The sequence below is a fragment of the Boleophthalmus pectinirostris genome, unplaced genomic scaffold (assembly GCF_026225935.1).
Source record: "Boleophthalmus pectinirostris isolate CB_2022bp ecotype Guang Dong unplaced genomic scaffold, ASM2622593v1 HiC_scaffold_1, whole genome shotgun sequence".
Classification (NCBI taxonomy): Eukaryota; Metazoa; Chordata; class Actinopteri; order Gobiiformes; family Gobiidae; genus Boleophthalmus; species Boleophthalmus pectinirostris.
In genome coordinates, this window is record NW_026570970.1 from 15,721,961 (window position 1) to 15,740,365 (window position 18,405).

General features: G+C 39.0%; 1 protein-coding gene across 1 annotated transcript; it reads right to left on the reverse strand.

The window, feature by feature from the left end:
- Positions 1-5,251: 5,251 nt before the first annotated feature.
- Positions 5,252-17,768, reverse strand: chn1 (chimerin 1). Its single transcript, XM_020931918.2, has 7 exons — positions 17,296-17,768; positions 14,982-15,066; positions 11,036-11,209; positions 9,323-9,400; positions 7,509-7,646; positions 6,360-6,465; positions 5,252-6,279 (listed from the first exon to the last, which is right to left on the reverse strand). Exons 1-7 carry the CDS (start codon positions 17,527-17,529, stop codon positions 6,108-6,110), a joined length of 987 nt encoding a protein of 328 aa, XP_020787577.2. The 5' UTR covers positions 17,530-17,768; the 3' UTR covers positions 5,252-6,107.
- Between the last annotated feature and the right edge of the window lie 637 nt (positions 17,769-18,405).

The following is an 18,405-nucleotide window of genomic DNA, read 5'->3' on the forward strand; positions in this document are numbered from 1 at the left end:
GTGAATCAAACAGAACACAACTCCTGGTATGTTTTGATGAAATAACAACATTATAACATGGCTTAAGGCTCATAAAAATCAATTTTGTGTAATACAGGACCTTTAATGGCAAATGGGATTACAATGAATGCACATCTATGATTTCAAAATTGTATTAAATTGTATTATATACACACAACACAGTACCATTAAATGCAAAAAAGGAAAATTACACTTAATTGCCTTTCAATCGTAAAATTCATTTGATAAATTTAGTTTTAGATTTTCACTTTTATACTAAACATTCACTGGTAAATACTCCTTAGATCTGAAAGACTGTGTGGATAAGGCTCACATTTTACTTGTTCTGTCCATTGTGTGCTCTACAGTGGCTCATTTGAGACCAGCTGTTTTGCCCCACACCCTTCTGTACATGTGGCCAGTGATGGGTCAGGCAACTCAATTTCCTCACATCCCCCGTGCGTTCCATCAGCCAGTCACTCAAGCGCTCGCCCCATTCATCTCACTTAGCCACAAATGACCATTTTGGCAATGTCGGAATTAAGAAGGATTTGACTTAACCCGCCCACTGTCTTTCCAATCAGTCGGACCAACTGAAAACCCGCTTGTCTAGTGGTCCGGCGTCAGAATGGTCATTTTTGGAGCTGAAGTGGGGGGTGTTTGCGGGTCACTTGTGAGGATTGAGGTCTCTGGAGAACTGTATACCAGGGTGGGTTGGTGGTATTTGCTCCATAAGCGATTAAATGTGCAGTGGGTGTGAATATCTGCAGGGGGTGGATGGAAAATGGGCAACACACTGGATGCCCAAGCTTCTATACAGATTATGAGGATTACAAACGCTATGTGGCCTATATATTGTATTTAATGTCACTATCAAATCTGAGAGAAATGTCAATGCATTTGTGAAGTCAGTACATCTCGTAAGCATTTAACTCATTTTCTGATCTATGTTATAATGCTGTTTTCTTACCACAAACATACCTGGAGTTAACACACAAACCATGGATATTTATTTTTTCTCTTCAACAGAAAACACTCTGTTAGACCTTGTGATGTCACGCGGTAATACAAGAAGTGTTTTATACAAGAAGGGTAGCATGTTTTGAAACTCCAAACATCTTCACTAGAATCATCTGGATGATTTCAGACCTGAAATTGCCAGTCTCTACTGAATAAAAGGTAAAAGGGAGCTGTTAATGCGAAAACTACCACTACATGACTAGCCTAATTAATCATTCTGACCTCGCAGCATTAGGATTCGTTCGCTTTGACAGTAGGCAGGTACTTTTTTTATTTAACCAATCGCTGCTATTTGATCGTGACCTATGTAATGCACCTCTAGCAGGGGATAACTGGTATATTAAGCTTTTCCCAAATCCCATAGGAGGAAGCGTGATAACAGTCTCTTTGTTCCGGCTTTAAACCCTCGATCTTGGGAATTGTTGCCAACACAGAATGTACAGCTTTGTCTACATTCATCTTGACCACTTTATTTACTATTTTGTTGTACCACAAAAGGGACCCAGTTATGGCTTCACAGCTCATCACTGATTGGCCGGTGCGCGGTCTACAACTTTTTGCAAAATATCTAGTGTATTCCGATTCCTGACCTAGTCACTGGAGAGAAATTAAATTGAGCGGAGGCACTAGGTGGCGCCAGCCTGGATACTATATGACTACCATAGTGATAAAAAATTCAACATAAGCTATCCCATGCATACACCATGGTTGTTTTTACATTTGGCAAACAATAGAAATAGTGTATTAAAGGTGCACAATGTAATTTTTCCTTGTTGCCATCTGTTTGTCTCTTTGGAAATATGTCGTTTTGCCTGGAATGTTCCACAGTATGGCATTAAACATACTAAGTTGGTAGCAAGCCCCCACAAGGAAAAGGTACACTGTGCACCTTTCATACAGTATTTCTATTGCTTGCCAAATGTAAAAAAAACAAAAAAAAAAACACTGGTGCATGCAGGTTCGTTGCTTAGTCTACCTTTAACCTATTTTAAGGTTAAATAACTATTTATATGACCGTTAAGAAAATAAAAAAGTATTCACATCAGCTACTAGATCAATTTTAAACCACTAAACCACATTTTATGGTTCTTCTGAATATGCTAATATCATATTCTAGTAAGGCCTATTTTGACGCAAACATTAGCATCCGAGTCGACGCAGAAAGGTCAGTTATCTCATGGATCACGGAATTTCAAATTTCAACTCATTACTGTGAATAAGACTCCTCCACCGCAGAACGCCGTACCACAGGGAGGACAATATGAGTGCGTCTCTGGATAGATAGACAGAGCCTGATAGCATTATTGCTGTGCTTTACCCCCACTCACTAATACAGATGAAGGTATGATATATTTAAAATGGCCCATGATGGCGGGCGAAGGCTAAACGCTTGGGTGAAAATCCAATTTCAGCAGACAATCGGCAGAGACAAGGCTGAGTTTGGCGCACATTAACTGGACGTGATGTGGCCACAAAACCCCAGTGATTATGTGTCAGGGAGGGAAGGCTTCAACATCGCTTTTGTGTTGAGATGTACTGCAAAAATACAGGCTGGCAGAACAAAAGAAGCTCACAACAAGATGCTGTTTTTCAATGCAACCTTTGCTAGTTTGTTGTTATTTTAGCAAAACAATTAACTAAAATGTTGATATTTAAATTGCACATGCGTAAACTATTGCATTATGGATTGAATATGCAAAGAGTTGTTGTTTTTCTTGTCTTAAGTGTCACGAGATGTGTTTTCATGCTTTAACTACAAAAAGTCTTGTTCCTTTGGTAGATAATTTTACTAATTTACTCATGATAAAACTTTCTTAATTCAAGTAATCGTAACTTGGACAGATTTTACTTTTTAGAGTGGGAAATATCGACTACTCAAAATATTGCAAGATAGGACCAAGATACTTACTCATCAGCCGGTTTCACTTCGTAGAAACTGTCTGACCTCGTAGTGTTAGAATTTTATTATTTTAAGACTAGTATTATTTTAGTAGTTTATTTTATCATCTTATTATTGTTGCTATTATTATGTATTTGTTCGGCAATTTGGAAACTGTTTGTTTGTGAAATGTGCTATAGAATTAAAGTGGATTGGATTGGATAGAATTCGTTCGCTTTACAGTAGGCGGGTACTTTTTTCATTTAACCAATCGTTGCTATTTGGTCGTGACATATGTAATTCGCCGCAAATGTGACTAAGTGGTATATTAAGTTTTTCCCAAATCCCGTAGAAAGAAGGGCAATAACGTCTTTCCACATGATAAAATTCAACAAACATTCTCTTTATCCTGGCTTTAAATACTCGATCTCATGAATCATTGACAGCACAGAATATGTTTCTTTGCTGTTTGGCTGATGCCCAGACTCGCACTTCTGGGGTTTTTCGAACCATCTAGTGTATTCCGATTCCTGACCTAGTCGCTGGAGAGAAATGAAATTGAGCGGAGGCACTAGGTAGCGCCAGCCTGACAAACTTACTCCAGCCACCAGAGGTCAGTAAAGGGTGAAATTGCTATATTATTGTTGCAGATATATACATAGTAGACATCTCCTACTGGAAGCTCTTTGATGAGTCTTTTTTAATTATTATGAATTTATTTTAATTGGCTTTTTATTAGGAATGTAGTTGTCTTGCTGAAAACACATTAGCAATATTGTACATTTTTATGGCACAGTTGTATTTATTGTTTGCAATGTGTAATGGTAATCCTCATTAGAGCTGACATGTTCAAAACTGAGAATTAATATAAAATGTTCCTTGTACAGTTCTTGAACAGTGAGTTAGTGAGGAAACATAATGCCCTCTCTCCTCACGCTTCCTGGAAATTGCTTGTTGCTTGAGAAATGATAACCTGTGGGTAATTATGCATAAGAGGCGTACGTTCACGTGACACGACTGGTCCTACAGCAGTAATTAAGCCTCTCCTGACAGAACAGTGGGGCCTTAGGTGTTTTTAGTCTGTGTGTGAATCAGTGTGACAGAAGTATGTGTGCGCGGGGCTCTCTGCTCCATCACGCCATGTCTCCAACGGCAACATACATCACCATCTATCCGCCTTCATCAGTTTGTCAAGGTCAGAATCTGCACGGGCAATTATGCAAAATACTCTCTATTAATTCTCTCCCTAGTTGCATATTCTTATTTACGTTCTGGCTCTTTCTTAAACTGCAGACCTTTGTGTGTTTACGGGCGGGGATGGGAAAAACACTTGAGTATTCTGTAATCTATTTAGTTACAGAATACTGAATACTTGAATTAAAATGTTTTTTTGTAATGTAATATGTTATATGTGCCAATCCTAGTACTGTATTCTGAATACTTTTACAGCAAGTTGCAATTATATTATAGTGTACAAAACATGACATATAATTACAAACAGCCTTATTTTTGTTGCTATGTTTGTTATACATTCATTTAGAGATATAAAATTGCACATACATATAGAGGTGTACAAAAATATTGTTATGATGTATTATTTAATGTGTATTGATATCATGGGCTGCTGTATTGATATATCATTAAGAGTATTTTTTTGGTATATTTTAAATATAATGATTTTGTTACAGTGCTACAGTTTTGCTGCTTGCTTGACACACTGTTTTGAGGATTAAAATGGGTGTTTTATATGAAATTTGCACAACAAGTGATTTAACAAAGACTTTCAGTATCACAGTCATGATTTAGCCATTATTTTTTATTAAACCATATCAAATCAATCTGAATCAAAACTTGTATCAAGATATGTATTTTATTATGACCAATGTATTGAGGTATGTGTCGTATCAGCGACTTCTCAATGATACCCAGCCCTACACACATACATTGTTCTCTAATACCAATGCTATTATCAAGCCAAAATGACATGATGAAGTACCGTCATGTGGTTCCTTTTAATTTAGGAAAGTAACCATATTCTGAATAGCACTAAGTGAAAAAGTAGCTGTACCAGAATACAGTTACTCAAAACAAAATTTCCCAACACAGTTTATGAGCTTCATTTGGACTGCATAACTTCTAATTTATTGTGCTTTTCAATATAAATAATTATATCTAGAAAAAACTAGCAACGTTATAACAGTAGCTACTCTCCTCTAGCTGGATCATAATTATGCTCTATATAATATAGTGCATTATAATGATTTCCCACTAGCTAATTGGAGCATTATGAGTATTATTAATATTACTGGAATCAAAACAGTGGCTTACACGTAAACAGTTTTATCGGTTGTATTTAATGTTGATGTTCATCATGATTCATTTCTCAGAACAATGTTTAAATTAATAAATTAAAGTGATCATGCACATGTTTACAAAATATACAGTCCAAATTAAATGTACAAAAGTATGGAGTTGCATATAACACATTAGAAATGTCAGGCAAATGCATCTGTGTGAACACAATGACAGAGAGGCAGAGAGCTAGAAACAGTTACATAAAAACAGTACAAGAGGTACAAAAATACAGCATTGTAAAAGTACAGTGCAAAAATCAGTAGCTTATTGGATTTTTACAGCATCGGACGAGAACTACCACAGAAGAGAAATGAATTGAGCGCTACACGCCATCTGAAGACATGCTGGAGTAGGACTACAAAGCATAGACTGTATAAAGAAGTGGACCCATAGCATTCGGCTCCAGTCAAATGAAGCTCACTGAGGCTGGCAACCAGTTCCATGAATAGGAATTCATCTACGGACAAAATAACAAAATAAAAACAGCAGGATCATGCAGAGTGGGTTAATACGAACATTTTAAAACCAAAATGATGAAGCTCACTGCAGCAGTTACAGAGAGGGAGGTGACAGGTTCTCAATGTAAAATCAACTGGACACAGAGTCGAAGGAGCTGGAAGTGCCTCCATGAACACTTGTCCATTTATATATACAGTCTATGCTACAAAGCAACCGAAGAAAAGACTGTGCGCGCTGCATGCTGCTATCATCCCCGACAAAAATGGGGAAACTAAGTGTATAAGTACAAGGTTCAAACCCAGAAAAAGGAGGGTTGGTTAAAAAGTGTCATTCAAACTGTGATTCAAGTTTGTACACAGATAGATTATAGTGGTTAGCTCGAGCTGTCCTGCATTCAGAAAAGCAGATCTTCATTTTTGATCAGCACCTCCACTACTTGTCTCTGGTAGCGGATATCATTGAGTGCGGTCATGGCGTCCTGGTTTGGAGATCGCATCAGAGTGGGCCCAAAGACGATGGCGAGGTTCTCTGCATTCATCAGGTTGAATTTCTCATTCTGTGTCACCCTGCAAGCGGATTATAATGTCAAGTAAGAAAAAAATCTAGTTGACTTTTAGCTGTAGTAAATGCTAGTGAGGAGTCTGACCTTTTTAAGTGCGCCATGAGGTACTTGAGCGTTTCAGTGTGAGATTCAGGAAGCAGAGCCAGGGCCTCTCGAAACGCCTCCAGCTTCTTTTCTGGGTCTGAGAGCTCTGGAGGGAACAGAATGACAAGGTGATTCAATAGTCCAGAATAGGGGCGAGATACAATCAGCAGTGCAGTGATTTCCTCTCAGCTAATAAAGGCCATTAGTCTGAGAGAGGGTGGGGTTTTCACAGATCTGCTAATAAAAAAAGCTTTTAGTGGAAGAACAACAAAGGCTCTAGGCAGTTTTGCTGGTGTGCTGCAAATGGTAGATGCAATTAGGAGAATACTGGGAGATGTAATGAAAAACAGGAGCATCTTGTAAGAATAAGACAATGCTGACATGCTTACTAATTTATGAGGATCTTTTAATTTGTGTACAGAACATTTGCTCCAAAGAATTAATTATAACTATATAAATTAAAAAGAAAAACTGCATATCATTGGAAAATATAAATGGAAGAAATATTTTAATTTGAACATTTAATTTGAAAAAAATCTCCAATATGCATGATAAAGGTAGTTATGTTGTTGTTATAGTAATAGTGTAGTGGTAAGGTAGACTTAAAGGTGCATTGTGTAACTTTTCTGGTGGAGTGTCCATCAAATACTTTTCTCTGGAGATGTTGTTTTGTTTGGAATGTTTCAGAGTATGGTATTAAACCTTTCTATTTTCATGGACACCAAACCAGACCAAGTTACAGGTCAGATCTGTGGAGAGGCGACCCCGCTTATAGTCAGAAAGCCTGTTTTTCTAAGTATTTTTGAGCTATAAAACCATGTGTAAATGAATAAATGTAGATTAAGCTGTTTAAAATCATACTGTGGAACATTCCAGGCAGAGCAATGACATATCCCTAGAAACAAGCAACCAAAATGTTACATAGTGCACCTTTAAATCCATGTCTCTGTTTTTCTCACTTGGAACAATATATTACTCCTTATTTTAATCAATGTTTTTTTTTTTTTAATCTCTGGTCATTTTCTGTTCTCTTTTATAGCCTCTGCTGTTCAAAATCCTTGTTTACATTTCACGACTTCTTCCACCCATACAATGCGATACAATACAATGCGTTATTAACAACTAAATTAGCAGTAGTGTTGCTCTTACTTGCAGCCTCGATGAAGCGGGGGTATGCGTCGTATGAGATGACAGGGACAGGGAGCTCCCTCAGGTACATCTTGAGTGCTCCTGTGATGATGTTGATGTCTTCATAGGCTTTTGCTGAGATATCTGTCTTCTCACCATCTGTGGACATGATGATGAAATACTTAAAGTGAAGAGCTTTTCAAAGGAAAGGCTAACATCAGCTCTATACTTCACAGAAAGAAGACTGTAGACTGACTAACAGGGAACGGGTACTCAAACATGTGTGAATGAAACAAAACACAACTCCCAGCATGTTTTTGATGAGGTAACAACATTCTAACATGGCATAAGGCTCACAGGAGTCAATTCTGTGTAATATAGGACCTTCAAAGTGAAGAGTTTTACACAGGAAAGGCTAACATCAGCTCTACACTTCATAGAAATCTCCTGACCACCAGTATCAAAACTCTTGCTGCGTATCATTGGCCTCCCTCCTCTTGGACTTGGGGAGTTAAGCATGCGTTTGTGAGCGGGCTGTGGCCTACTTGTGCAGGCAGACTGAACAGCACAGGGCTGTGAGCTGGAATGACACTCTGTCATGGATGATCTCCCACACGCCGATCTGGCTCAGAGTTTAGCCCAGAGCTGCAGGCGTCTCCTCACAGTTAAAATTCACACCGCTCTCAGCAAAGAAAGACAGCCTCTTCCTCAAACTGCCCCTCTCTGAATCCCAAGATGCTTATTCAATCTGCAGCTTAGACAGAGGCTGCAGTTTGTGGCCCCTATAGACTCTTGGTCCACACTGGATTGAACTGGAAGAATACATGGCAGCAGATGGACACTAATCCTTCACTTACATGTCACTTCATTAATGGGAACTCTTATATAAGCAAATGTAAGCATGCAGTGTCAGTCTTGACGCAAAGGGTGACAGTAATCTGTAGAAGCTTTCAACTGTGATGTAATCAAAGACACAGCAATTCAAGTACTTCTGTAACAAAGTACTGTACAGTATTGACACTTTTCTTTTTGCAACTTCTAAACATCTGGTTTGACCATACACTATATAAAGAATTTCATTTCTCTCCAGCAACTAGGTCAGGAAACGGAATACATTAGATGGTTTGCAAGAACCCCGTATGTGCGAGTTTGAGCATCCGCCAGCAATCAGCCTTACATTCTGTGTTGGCAACAATTCCCGAGATCGAGGATTTAAAATCGGAACTAAGAGAATGTTTGGTGAATTTTATCAGTGGGAAAGACGTTATTGCCCTTCTTCCTGCGGGATTTGGGAAAAGCTTAATATACTAGTTAGCCCCGTTAGTGGCGCCTTACATACATCACAACCAAATAGTAGCGATTGGTTAAATTTTAAAAAAATACGCGTCTACCATCGAGCAAACAAATCCTAATGTTGTGAGGTCAGACGGTTTCCACAAAGTGAAACTGGCTAATATAGAAGTTGACTAAGGGAGTGTGACATCCCCATTGCTTAGGCGCCAGTCAAATGAAGCTCATGAGGCCAACAGTTACAGGAGCAAAGTTGGAGCCAGTTCCATATTGGGTATGTAGAGCTGGTTTATACAAACATTTTAAAACCAAAATGCCGAGGCTCACTGCAGCAGTTAAAGAGAGAGGGCAACAATTTTTCAGTATAAAGTCAATTGGAGCCAGAATCGATGGAGCCGGAAGCGATTCTGTACCTTCCTACCCAAAATTCTCTACCCAGTCTTTACAAGCTTGTCAATAGTAGCCTGCTGTCATAAAACATACAGGTAATTAAAATCTTTGGCAGTTCTACTGTTTACAAAGATTTAGTATAGCTAAATACAAACCTTTATCAAATGACGTCTTGACTTCTTCAACCGAATCACTGAATCCTGATATCCTATAGAGCCCCTCAGACTTCAGCCCTGGGAGACAAATACACATAAAAACCATAGTTAAACACTGTCACGGCTGTCAGCGCTAATACAGAAAAATTCACCTGCTTCCATCGCCCTGGGTAACCTAGAAACTGCCATTAAGCACTCTTGAATATGCATTAGGAATTAAAACCAAAATGGCCGCAATGTCACACAATGGGATAACACGCGTAGATGCAAATAGTTTTCTGCATCACTGGGCAAAATAATAAAGACATAAATCAACGTTAGCTCCAGATGTGTGTTAGCGAGCAGACAATGAGCCCATTTTCTATATAGCCCGATGATTTAACTGAGAGGCAATCAGATAAGGCAGTAGGAAACAGGCTAATGGATTCCTCATTATAGTGAAAATTACCAACAGTCTCATCAGTTGTCTGGGCACCCTAAAACATTAACAGCATAAGTAATGTAATCTTTGTATACTGTTGGCTGTAAAAGTAAAGTGTGTTTTATTGTGTTTTTATGACCTCCACAAATACAGTTTAGCCATTATAGCTCAGCAAACACAATGTTATATTATATATGTTTTGTTTTGTACTTGTCTGTTGGTTTACTAGCAAGGTAACTCAAAATAATTAATTGTAAGGTGCTGGTTGTATTTCAGGAAATGTCAGCAATTGGTAATAAAGAAAAAAGTTGAGCTGGAGTGGGTATGAAACAGTATAAATTGAACTTTTAAGGCTTGTGAGATAAAAGTATTTTGACTACAACTTTATTATTACACCTTATTACACCTTAATAATCCTTAATAAAGACTTAATTCATAGTGAACAAATAGTGTATTAAGAATTATTCAGGCTTAGTTAGTGACTTCATGAGTTAGGGAGTAGTTACTTTACATTTGTGAATTTGTTTATTTCAGACGCACTTTTTTCAGCTAAAAAAACAAATATTCTAACAACTAATATTGAATTTAGTCAGAGATATACTGAAATATGACCAAACATATAGACCTAGAATTAAATAAATACTAAACTAGTCAAAATTATTCAAATCAACATGAATATTTTCAAGTAATGTTAATAAGTTTTGTCTGGAACCCAAAAATAAATACTTTGAGTTAGTATTGCTTATAGGGTTGAGAATTGAAAGTAAAATGCTATGATACCAAGAAATCCAATATATATTCAAATGATTCAGGCTTAGTTAATGATTTGGTGAGTTAGGAGTAGTTACTAAGCTTGACTTATTTTTAATCAACTATTTAAGTATATGTTCATGCTTTATTAAGGCTATTAAAAGGGTAGTGGTAGATAAAGCATTTACCCTTAAACTGTAACCCGGTAATATCAGGTATACAATATCGACGATCAATACAGTTTCAGGTTTTCGCTTATTTCGTCTCCTGGGAGAGAAATTTGACTTGGAGTAGGGGTCGATAGCATTAACATAAGGTACAGACATGACATGACAAAAGAAAAAACTAAAACATGCAGAACTGGACAATATACCATCACTTAGGCTCTGAACATCTGCACAGTCAGTCCATGTTGTGAATAAATTTGATGGACAGGCACACAAACAAGTTTTTATACCTGTTACAGTCAGTGATACCATTAGAACAGCTCATTCTAGTTAATTATTTTCTGTTCTGTCTGTCTCTTGGTGTCTTAAACTGACCTCTAGACTCGATCTCCCGGATGCACATGTCCACCACCATGGGCCTGGCCGTGTTGTAAGCGTTCACCAGTGTGGTCAGGTCACAGCTGTAGACTTTACGGATGTGTCTCAGGCTGGGTTTGCAGTCGTTGGGGACCAGAGGAGCGCACTGTTTATGGACATTCAAACCGCAATCTGTCGAAAGAAATACCACATTTTAGTTAAAGGTTAAACAAAACTGACTCTTGTGGGCTCAAAAACATATTGGGAGTTGTGTTTTGTTTCATTCACACATGTGTGAGTAATCCTTTATTATTATTTATATGTCTGTCTACATCTCCAAAGCTCAAAAATGCTCTGTTCCACCTTGTGATGTCATGTAGTTTTCAAAATAACAGCTCCTTTTACCTTTAATTCAGTAGAGATTAGGTAATTTAAGAAAATATTACTCACAAGGCATTCATATCTACACCAGTACGATCCATTTTCAATATATGCAGAGCTCCCTGGCGAAATTGAATTCATCCGCAGTAATTGAATTTTTTGTGGTGTGGACATTTAATAATCGGAGTTAAAGCGTTCTTCACACATTTGCACCGTGCGGGTTAATTGCGATGTGGCTGGCCCTTTAAACTCATTGGCTCGCAGATCACTGTTAATCCCCTTGATCAATATTTGCCCCCTCAATGTCAGAGAACCACTGGAGAGCTCTTGTCTTGCTGCCAAAAGGGGACATTGAAGCGTCCTTGAGCACTGGATAAAACCGGCCATTTCTGGATACAAGCGCTTATTTATTCATCGAGTGGGAAAAACAACCAGGAAACAAAGACAGCATCTGAATTGTGGGATTTCGAACGCTGTTTTGTGCTTTTGAATGCAGCCCAGTGGGTGCTCAAATGGTACATTAGTGTGTCTAAGTATCTTTCAGTGCATCTAGTCTTTAGTCACAGCCCATGGGTCCAGGAGCACAGCTGTTTAAGAGCTGGATTCACCTTCTCTTCATGGCAGGAGCGAGAGGAGCAGGCTTACTTCAGTGAGAGAGAGGGAGAGAGAGAGAGGGGTTTAAATAGCAGAGGAGCAGTCTGGCCTGTAGGAGGGACACTGAACACTGCATGCTCCATTCTCTTCCAAATCCCAGCTCTGGCACACAAAGGCTGAGGAAGCAGCAATTCAAGCACCGCGGGCTACTCCAGACCTACTTTCTCTCACTGAAATGAGGCCGCGCTGCAAACGCTCACATCTTCGCATGCTTTTCTAAGTTGGATTTTTGATGAATGATACGCCGTTTTCATACTACACCAAAAATAAAAGCTCAAATCACATTCTCAAAGATCTCGTGTAAGCTACATTTCTGGAGCAGTGCAGAAAACATTTTGATTAATATGGCTCCCTTGAGAACTGCACAGAAGCCACATTGATATGCATTGGGGCAAAAATGTAATTACTTTAAGAGATGATTCTCATAAGTGCATGAGACAGGCGGAGAATAGGGCAGATCTGTTATCAGTGTCTGGATGCATTCACACTGAGGGCGGGGGTCCCATATGGGGCGGGTGAGGGTGAGCCAGTGGCCCCTGGGACCTGGGCTCCAGGAGAGTGAGGAGGCTGGTTTACCGCACCGTCAACTCTGTCTGGGTTGCTATAGCGAGGATGATGCACTGGGCTGGCTTATTTTGGTCAAATTGTTTGCTACATTTTCAGTATTTTCAAGATATTTTTATTGTATTGGTATCAACATATTTTACTTTCAATTCCCAACCCTGCAAGCTCCAAACAGTTATTTTTGAATGCCAGACATGTTCATTTAAACACAGTGCTAATTAAAAGGACTTCAATTGAAAATAATAATCTTGATTTGAATAATTTTGACTAGTTTAGTATTAGTTTAATTTTAGGTCTGATTAAATTCAATATAAAATTTGTAATTGTCAGAATATTTTTTTGTTTGTTTAGCTGAAAAAAGAAAAAAAAGTGACTCTAAACTAGTCCTCAACCGTAAACTAACATAAACTAGTTCTTAAATTTAAGCCATTTTACATGTATATTTTTGTTTACACACACATATTGATGATCACATTTTCTGTACTCCTCCCTGTTATTCCTTATTTGCTAACACAGTAAGAAACCAGCTACCATTCCTGAAGACATATACAATAGACTTGACAAAATAACCTAAAGCGACTTCATTATCACCATTTTTTGGTTCCCAACATAAAATTGGGTCTGAACGGCCTGACCTAGCTGTGGGGTTGAAGCTGGTGAATTTTAATGTGTGGAAACAGAGCTCGGAGTCCTCATTAAACAGACATGCCAGCTTTGTTTTCCTTCATGGCGGTGATGGGATGAGACTGGGGGAGAGGGGGGTCTATACACACATACACATATACTCTGATGAGAAACAACCACAAGCAGGAGCTGGATTTGTGGCAATGAGCCAAAAACACTTAGCACACTCAAACTGAAAAAGGGGGTTGAGCACCTTTTTTGGTATGCTAATTCGTACATGATGTGAAACTGGGTTGTCCTAGATACTGATACTGTGAAGGAATGACAATCGAAATGAAAATCTGAGCTGTGAAATAGCATGGGAACCTATATGGAAGTAGTGCTATTGTTGTTAGCTTTAAAAACAGGGCATAAATATTTAACGCTGAGGCTGTGTGGCACACTTTGTTTCATCTATTAAACATGACAGACACGTATTCTAACACTGTTCACTGATGGGAAAGTAACTCACACCACAGCCAGACACTAGTGCTCTTTGTCAACAAAAGGAAATTGTGGAGCTGGTGACTGCAAATTCAAGATACGCAGATATGTTTGGTACAAAAATAGCATATTCTTTAAATAGGGCAAAGGGAGAAAAATTCCTTAGCAACAGCCTATTCTCCAGTATCAGAGGTTTAAAGGTGCATTGTGTAACTTTTCTGGTGGAGGATCCGTCAAACGCTTTTCTTCATGCAGATGTAATTATTGCTTTGTTGGGAATGTTCCACAGTATGGTTTTAAACCTTTATTTCTTCATGTAGGCCAAATCAAGTTACATGTCAGATCTATGGAGAGGCAACCCCGCTCACAGTCAGAATGAATGTTTTTCTGAGTATTTTTGAGCTTTAAAAACACCTGTAACTGAATAAATGTAAAGTAGAGCTGTTTAATGTCATACTGTGGAACATTCCAAGCAGCACTGACATATCAAATGAAACAAGCAGGTGATGGATTGCAAACAAAAAGTTCCATAGTGGACCTTTAATGGAATTTGTCCGTTCAATCAAGACTATCAATATTTTTTAATGTATGAAAGACAAATATTGAAAGCTTTTAGTATCTACAATTTCCCTATTGACTGCACAGTAGCCTATTTCTTTATAAATCTATAGAAATTAAAACCCAGAGTCAAAATAGTGAATAAGAAAGGGGAAACAACATAACTTTGAACAAATGTGGACACCGAATTTTTAAAAACTTTGGTGGGATCGGACTCATTATGTCTGATAACTTGAAATTTCTGTGTTTTTTTTTTTATTTTATGTTTGTGAAATGTTGTGTGTAGTGAGGAGTTGGTTGTGGAAGGGTTATTGATATATATATTTTTTGCTTTATTTTCTGTAAAAAAAAAAAAAAAAAGTTAATACTCAAAACTGACTGAGATTGATTTATAATATTTGTAATAACAATAACCACTTTGTTTCTGATTGATAAAAGAAAACTAGGACAGTGGCTATGATATGATCGTACTTTAGCGTTACATCACACGCACACACACAGACCTTTATTTCATTGTGTTATACAACGACTAATCTGTAACTGCACTGCTACTGGTGGGATTCGGTTAATCTAATGCTGTTAATCCTGCACCAGATGTACTAAAAACCAAGTAACCCACATAAATAAATGCTCACTTGGTATTGGTGCAAAAAGCCATTAACAGAAGGGGGTGTTTATGTAAGATGTGAACAGCACGTACCTGAGCATTTGACTCCCTGCGCCATGAGTCCCCACATGAAGTTAGCGCAGTGTTCGCACCAGTGTGGCCCTCGAAATGTGTGCACCTAAAACAAAGAGAACCATACATTAGACTTTAATATCACTTATATAATCTTTAGTATCATATTACAAGCAATACTTATATAAATACTAGCTTGAAGTAGGAATGGTTGCTGTTTATCTGCAGAAAACAGTGGTTCAGTCATTGATCATATTTTAATTAAGTGTCTATTTGGACCTAAACAGACTCTTATGCTCTATCCAATCAGCGATATGGTTAAACAGAAATGCTGTGATTATTTATAGCATTTTTCACTGTTACTATGAGGCCATCTTGCACAAAACGTTGTTGGATTCAGACAGCTCTCTGCACTGACATAAAAAATTAATATCTCCTTCCTTGGTCCCTTACTGACCTTTTCAAACCCACCATCTGCTAATAGGAAGTGTTGTAATGTTATAATGTTAGGCTGTTAACACACCAGTAAGGAAAGAGTAAAACTACACCACATAATGAGTTAGGATAATAATGGTTGGGTCTGCTAAATTAAGAAAAAAAACAACAAATATTTTAAACTGTTATTTAGGTACAGTTTTTTAATGTAATGTTTTAAATTGAAGATTTAAAGAGCATGGCATAGTTTTATTTGATTACAATTTTCTTTTAACCTTTTGGGGCAGTAGCTTTAATTTCAGTGATGGAAATAGATTCTGTCTTCACTCTTGAAATATCACATAGACCAAACCAGTGGACCAACAGAGCCTTAAAGGTGCACTGCGTAACATTTCTAGTGAAGGGTCTGCCACTTGCTTGTCTGGAAGTGTTATTGCTTTGTCTAGAATGTTCCACAGTACAGATTAAACTATCTATCATGAGCGAGACAAGCAGGTCACAGCACTACACTACATTACAGTTCAGATCTGTGGAGAGTCACCCCATTCACAAGAGGAATTATTTTATTTTTGAGCAACAGAAACTCCTGTAATGATTAAATGCTAGATGGAAATGTTTAATGTCACACCATGGAACATTCCAGGCAAAGCAATAACACCTCAATATGATTCACTCCTGTGTTATTTGTTTTCTTATTGCTCCTTTGAATGTTTTAATATGTGTTCTGAAAAGTGTCTGAAAAGTAGGTAGCAGTCTCTCTATCAGAAAAGTTGCTCAGTGCACCTTTAATGATGATACAAGTGACAGAGTATAAGGCAGATGTCTCATTGTAGTATTTGGACAGTGTCAGAGCCCCACAGTGTTGCCATGTGAGATGTGGCACAGAGGGAGGGTACCACGTCTATAGAGGGGACTTGTTGTTTTCACAGACTGACACTCCAGAGCTGGGAGCAGAGCAGCCCTTGGCATCGTAGCCCAGACAGCTTTGACACTTCACCGCAGAGAAGGTGTGAGGTGTCAGGATAATCTGCTTTGGAAAACACCAGAGGGTCGCCCACGTTGGAGCCGAGGGGAGAGAGAACCCCATGTTGTGGCAGGTAACAACAGCCCAGCCAATCAGAGCGGGTGCTGGGACCGAGGGGCAGCCACGACGCTTCCTGATTTGTGCCAAGGGAGGAAGGCACTTTGTTTGTTGTTATCGCTGGCAACCCTAATCTCATGATGTTTTGCGATGCTGTATATTGTAGGATACTTGATTCTTTTGTGTAGGTTCAAAGTCAGTAAGCGGATTCGAATAAAGCTACACTACCGACTGACAGTTGATAGAGTATGACAACAAAGCTGTTTCACAGTTACATTACAACATAACTTGATGAATTAAGACGTTTAATACAGAAATGCCATCTTAAGAGCCTAAATTTACACAAAATATACTGTGTTATCAAGAGGAGCAGAAAAAACTACAATAATAATCAAAGTATAATGAAAATAGAATGTCATTTAAGAATTTGAAGTACCGTATTTTGTGATTAAAGCTTCAAAAGAGCAAATCTGTATTAAAAGATTTTAGGCTGGCCCATTTAAACTAAAGTAATGACTAATTTCATTAATGGAGAACTAAAGTAGACAGAAACTAATCCACCAATATGCTCTATCTGATATGGTCCCCCTCTCTTCCCAGTGAAACCAGTACCCTGAGCCAAACAGGCATACACTCTTCCACTGTCCCCCTCTCCATGTGCTTAATCTGCCCATCTGGTGCCCAAGCAAAACCACAGACGTACACAGACCACCAACACGTTTCCTTTTGATGAACCTCCTCTGAAGCCGCTCTGTTCCCCCTCAGGCCGTACATGATGAAACACTCCACGACGAGCTGAAAACCTGCGCTCAAACTCACCTTAAAGTTATGGACCTTCTCTGCCCTGGGTGTGCTCTCCTTTAGCGTAGCTCGTCGGACCAGTGATGTGAGTTGTGAATAGGCAAACAGTTTCAGTGGCTGCCAGAAAGTAGCCGGAGGTTTCTGTGGCCCCACTCTCATCCCCAGAGCTGCGGCCAACATATCCTCCTGATTGGCCTCCCGCTTGGCTTTTTGCACAAGAGACTTCTCCTCATAGGACTCCCTGGATGGCATTTTGTTGCTACGGAAACAAACTGAAAAGCAGGGAGGGAAAAAAAAAGTCCAGCAATTGAAAGAAAGAAAGCAAAACTGCCTGCGTTTTCAGATAGTGGAGAGTCAGTTGCAAGTTCCCAAATGATGAGACATCATAGTAAATAAACAAAAACACTGGAGTAGTCCCTTTAGATCCGTTCAGCGCTTTGGAAGTAGCAGGAGTGAAGTCTCTTAGATGACAACACCAGGTTTTATAGAAATAGGAAAAAAGTGCCGCCCTGGATGCTACAGTACATATGCAGATGAGTTGGCTCCTAGCTAATCCTCCTCCCTGTGTAGTGCTGATATTCCTGCTGGAACACTCAGCCCTATGTGTGTGTGGATGCTGTCAGAGTGAGGGGGGAGGAGTCGCGGGGATTAAACACATCCCACCAGCCAATCACAGACCAGCACCAGCGGCTTTATAGTAGCCGCCACCCCGCCCCCACCACTACCACTACCACACTGCAATCTCTGTCCCCATCTGATACGGGGGGGGGTCAAAAGGGGGGTGGGATGATAATGAGCAATGAATGAGTCAAGACGAGTGGGTTGCTGCCGGGAGAACTTGAACAGTGAGCCGTTGGAGTGGGGAGTAGCTATTTTCAAAATCATGTTACCACAGAAACTGCAGCGTGGAGAGGGGCGCACAAAGAGCCAGACGCACAAAAGGGGACCCAGCAGGCACGCAAACTATGAGATCACTGCTGTAGACGCACCATGAGAAAGCTCCACCTCCATAAAAGGAAGATGGAAGGGAAAGGACAAAACAGGAAATAGCCAAATATGATGAAGGTGAAACAGAAAAGAATACTGTGTAGTGGCAGAGCAAAACAATAGCGGTTTAGTGACATACAA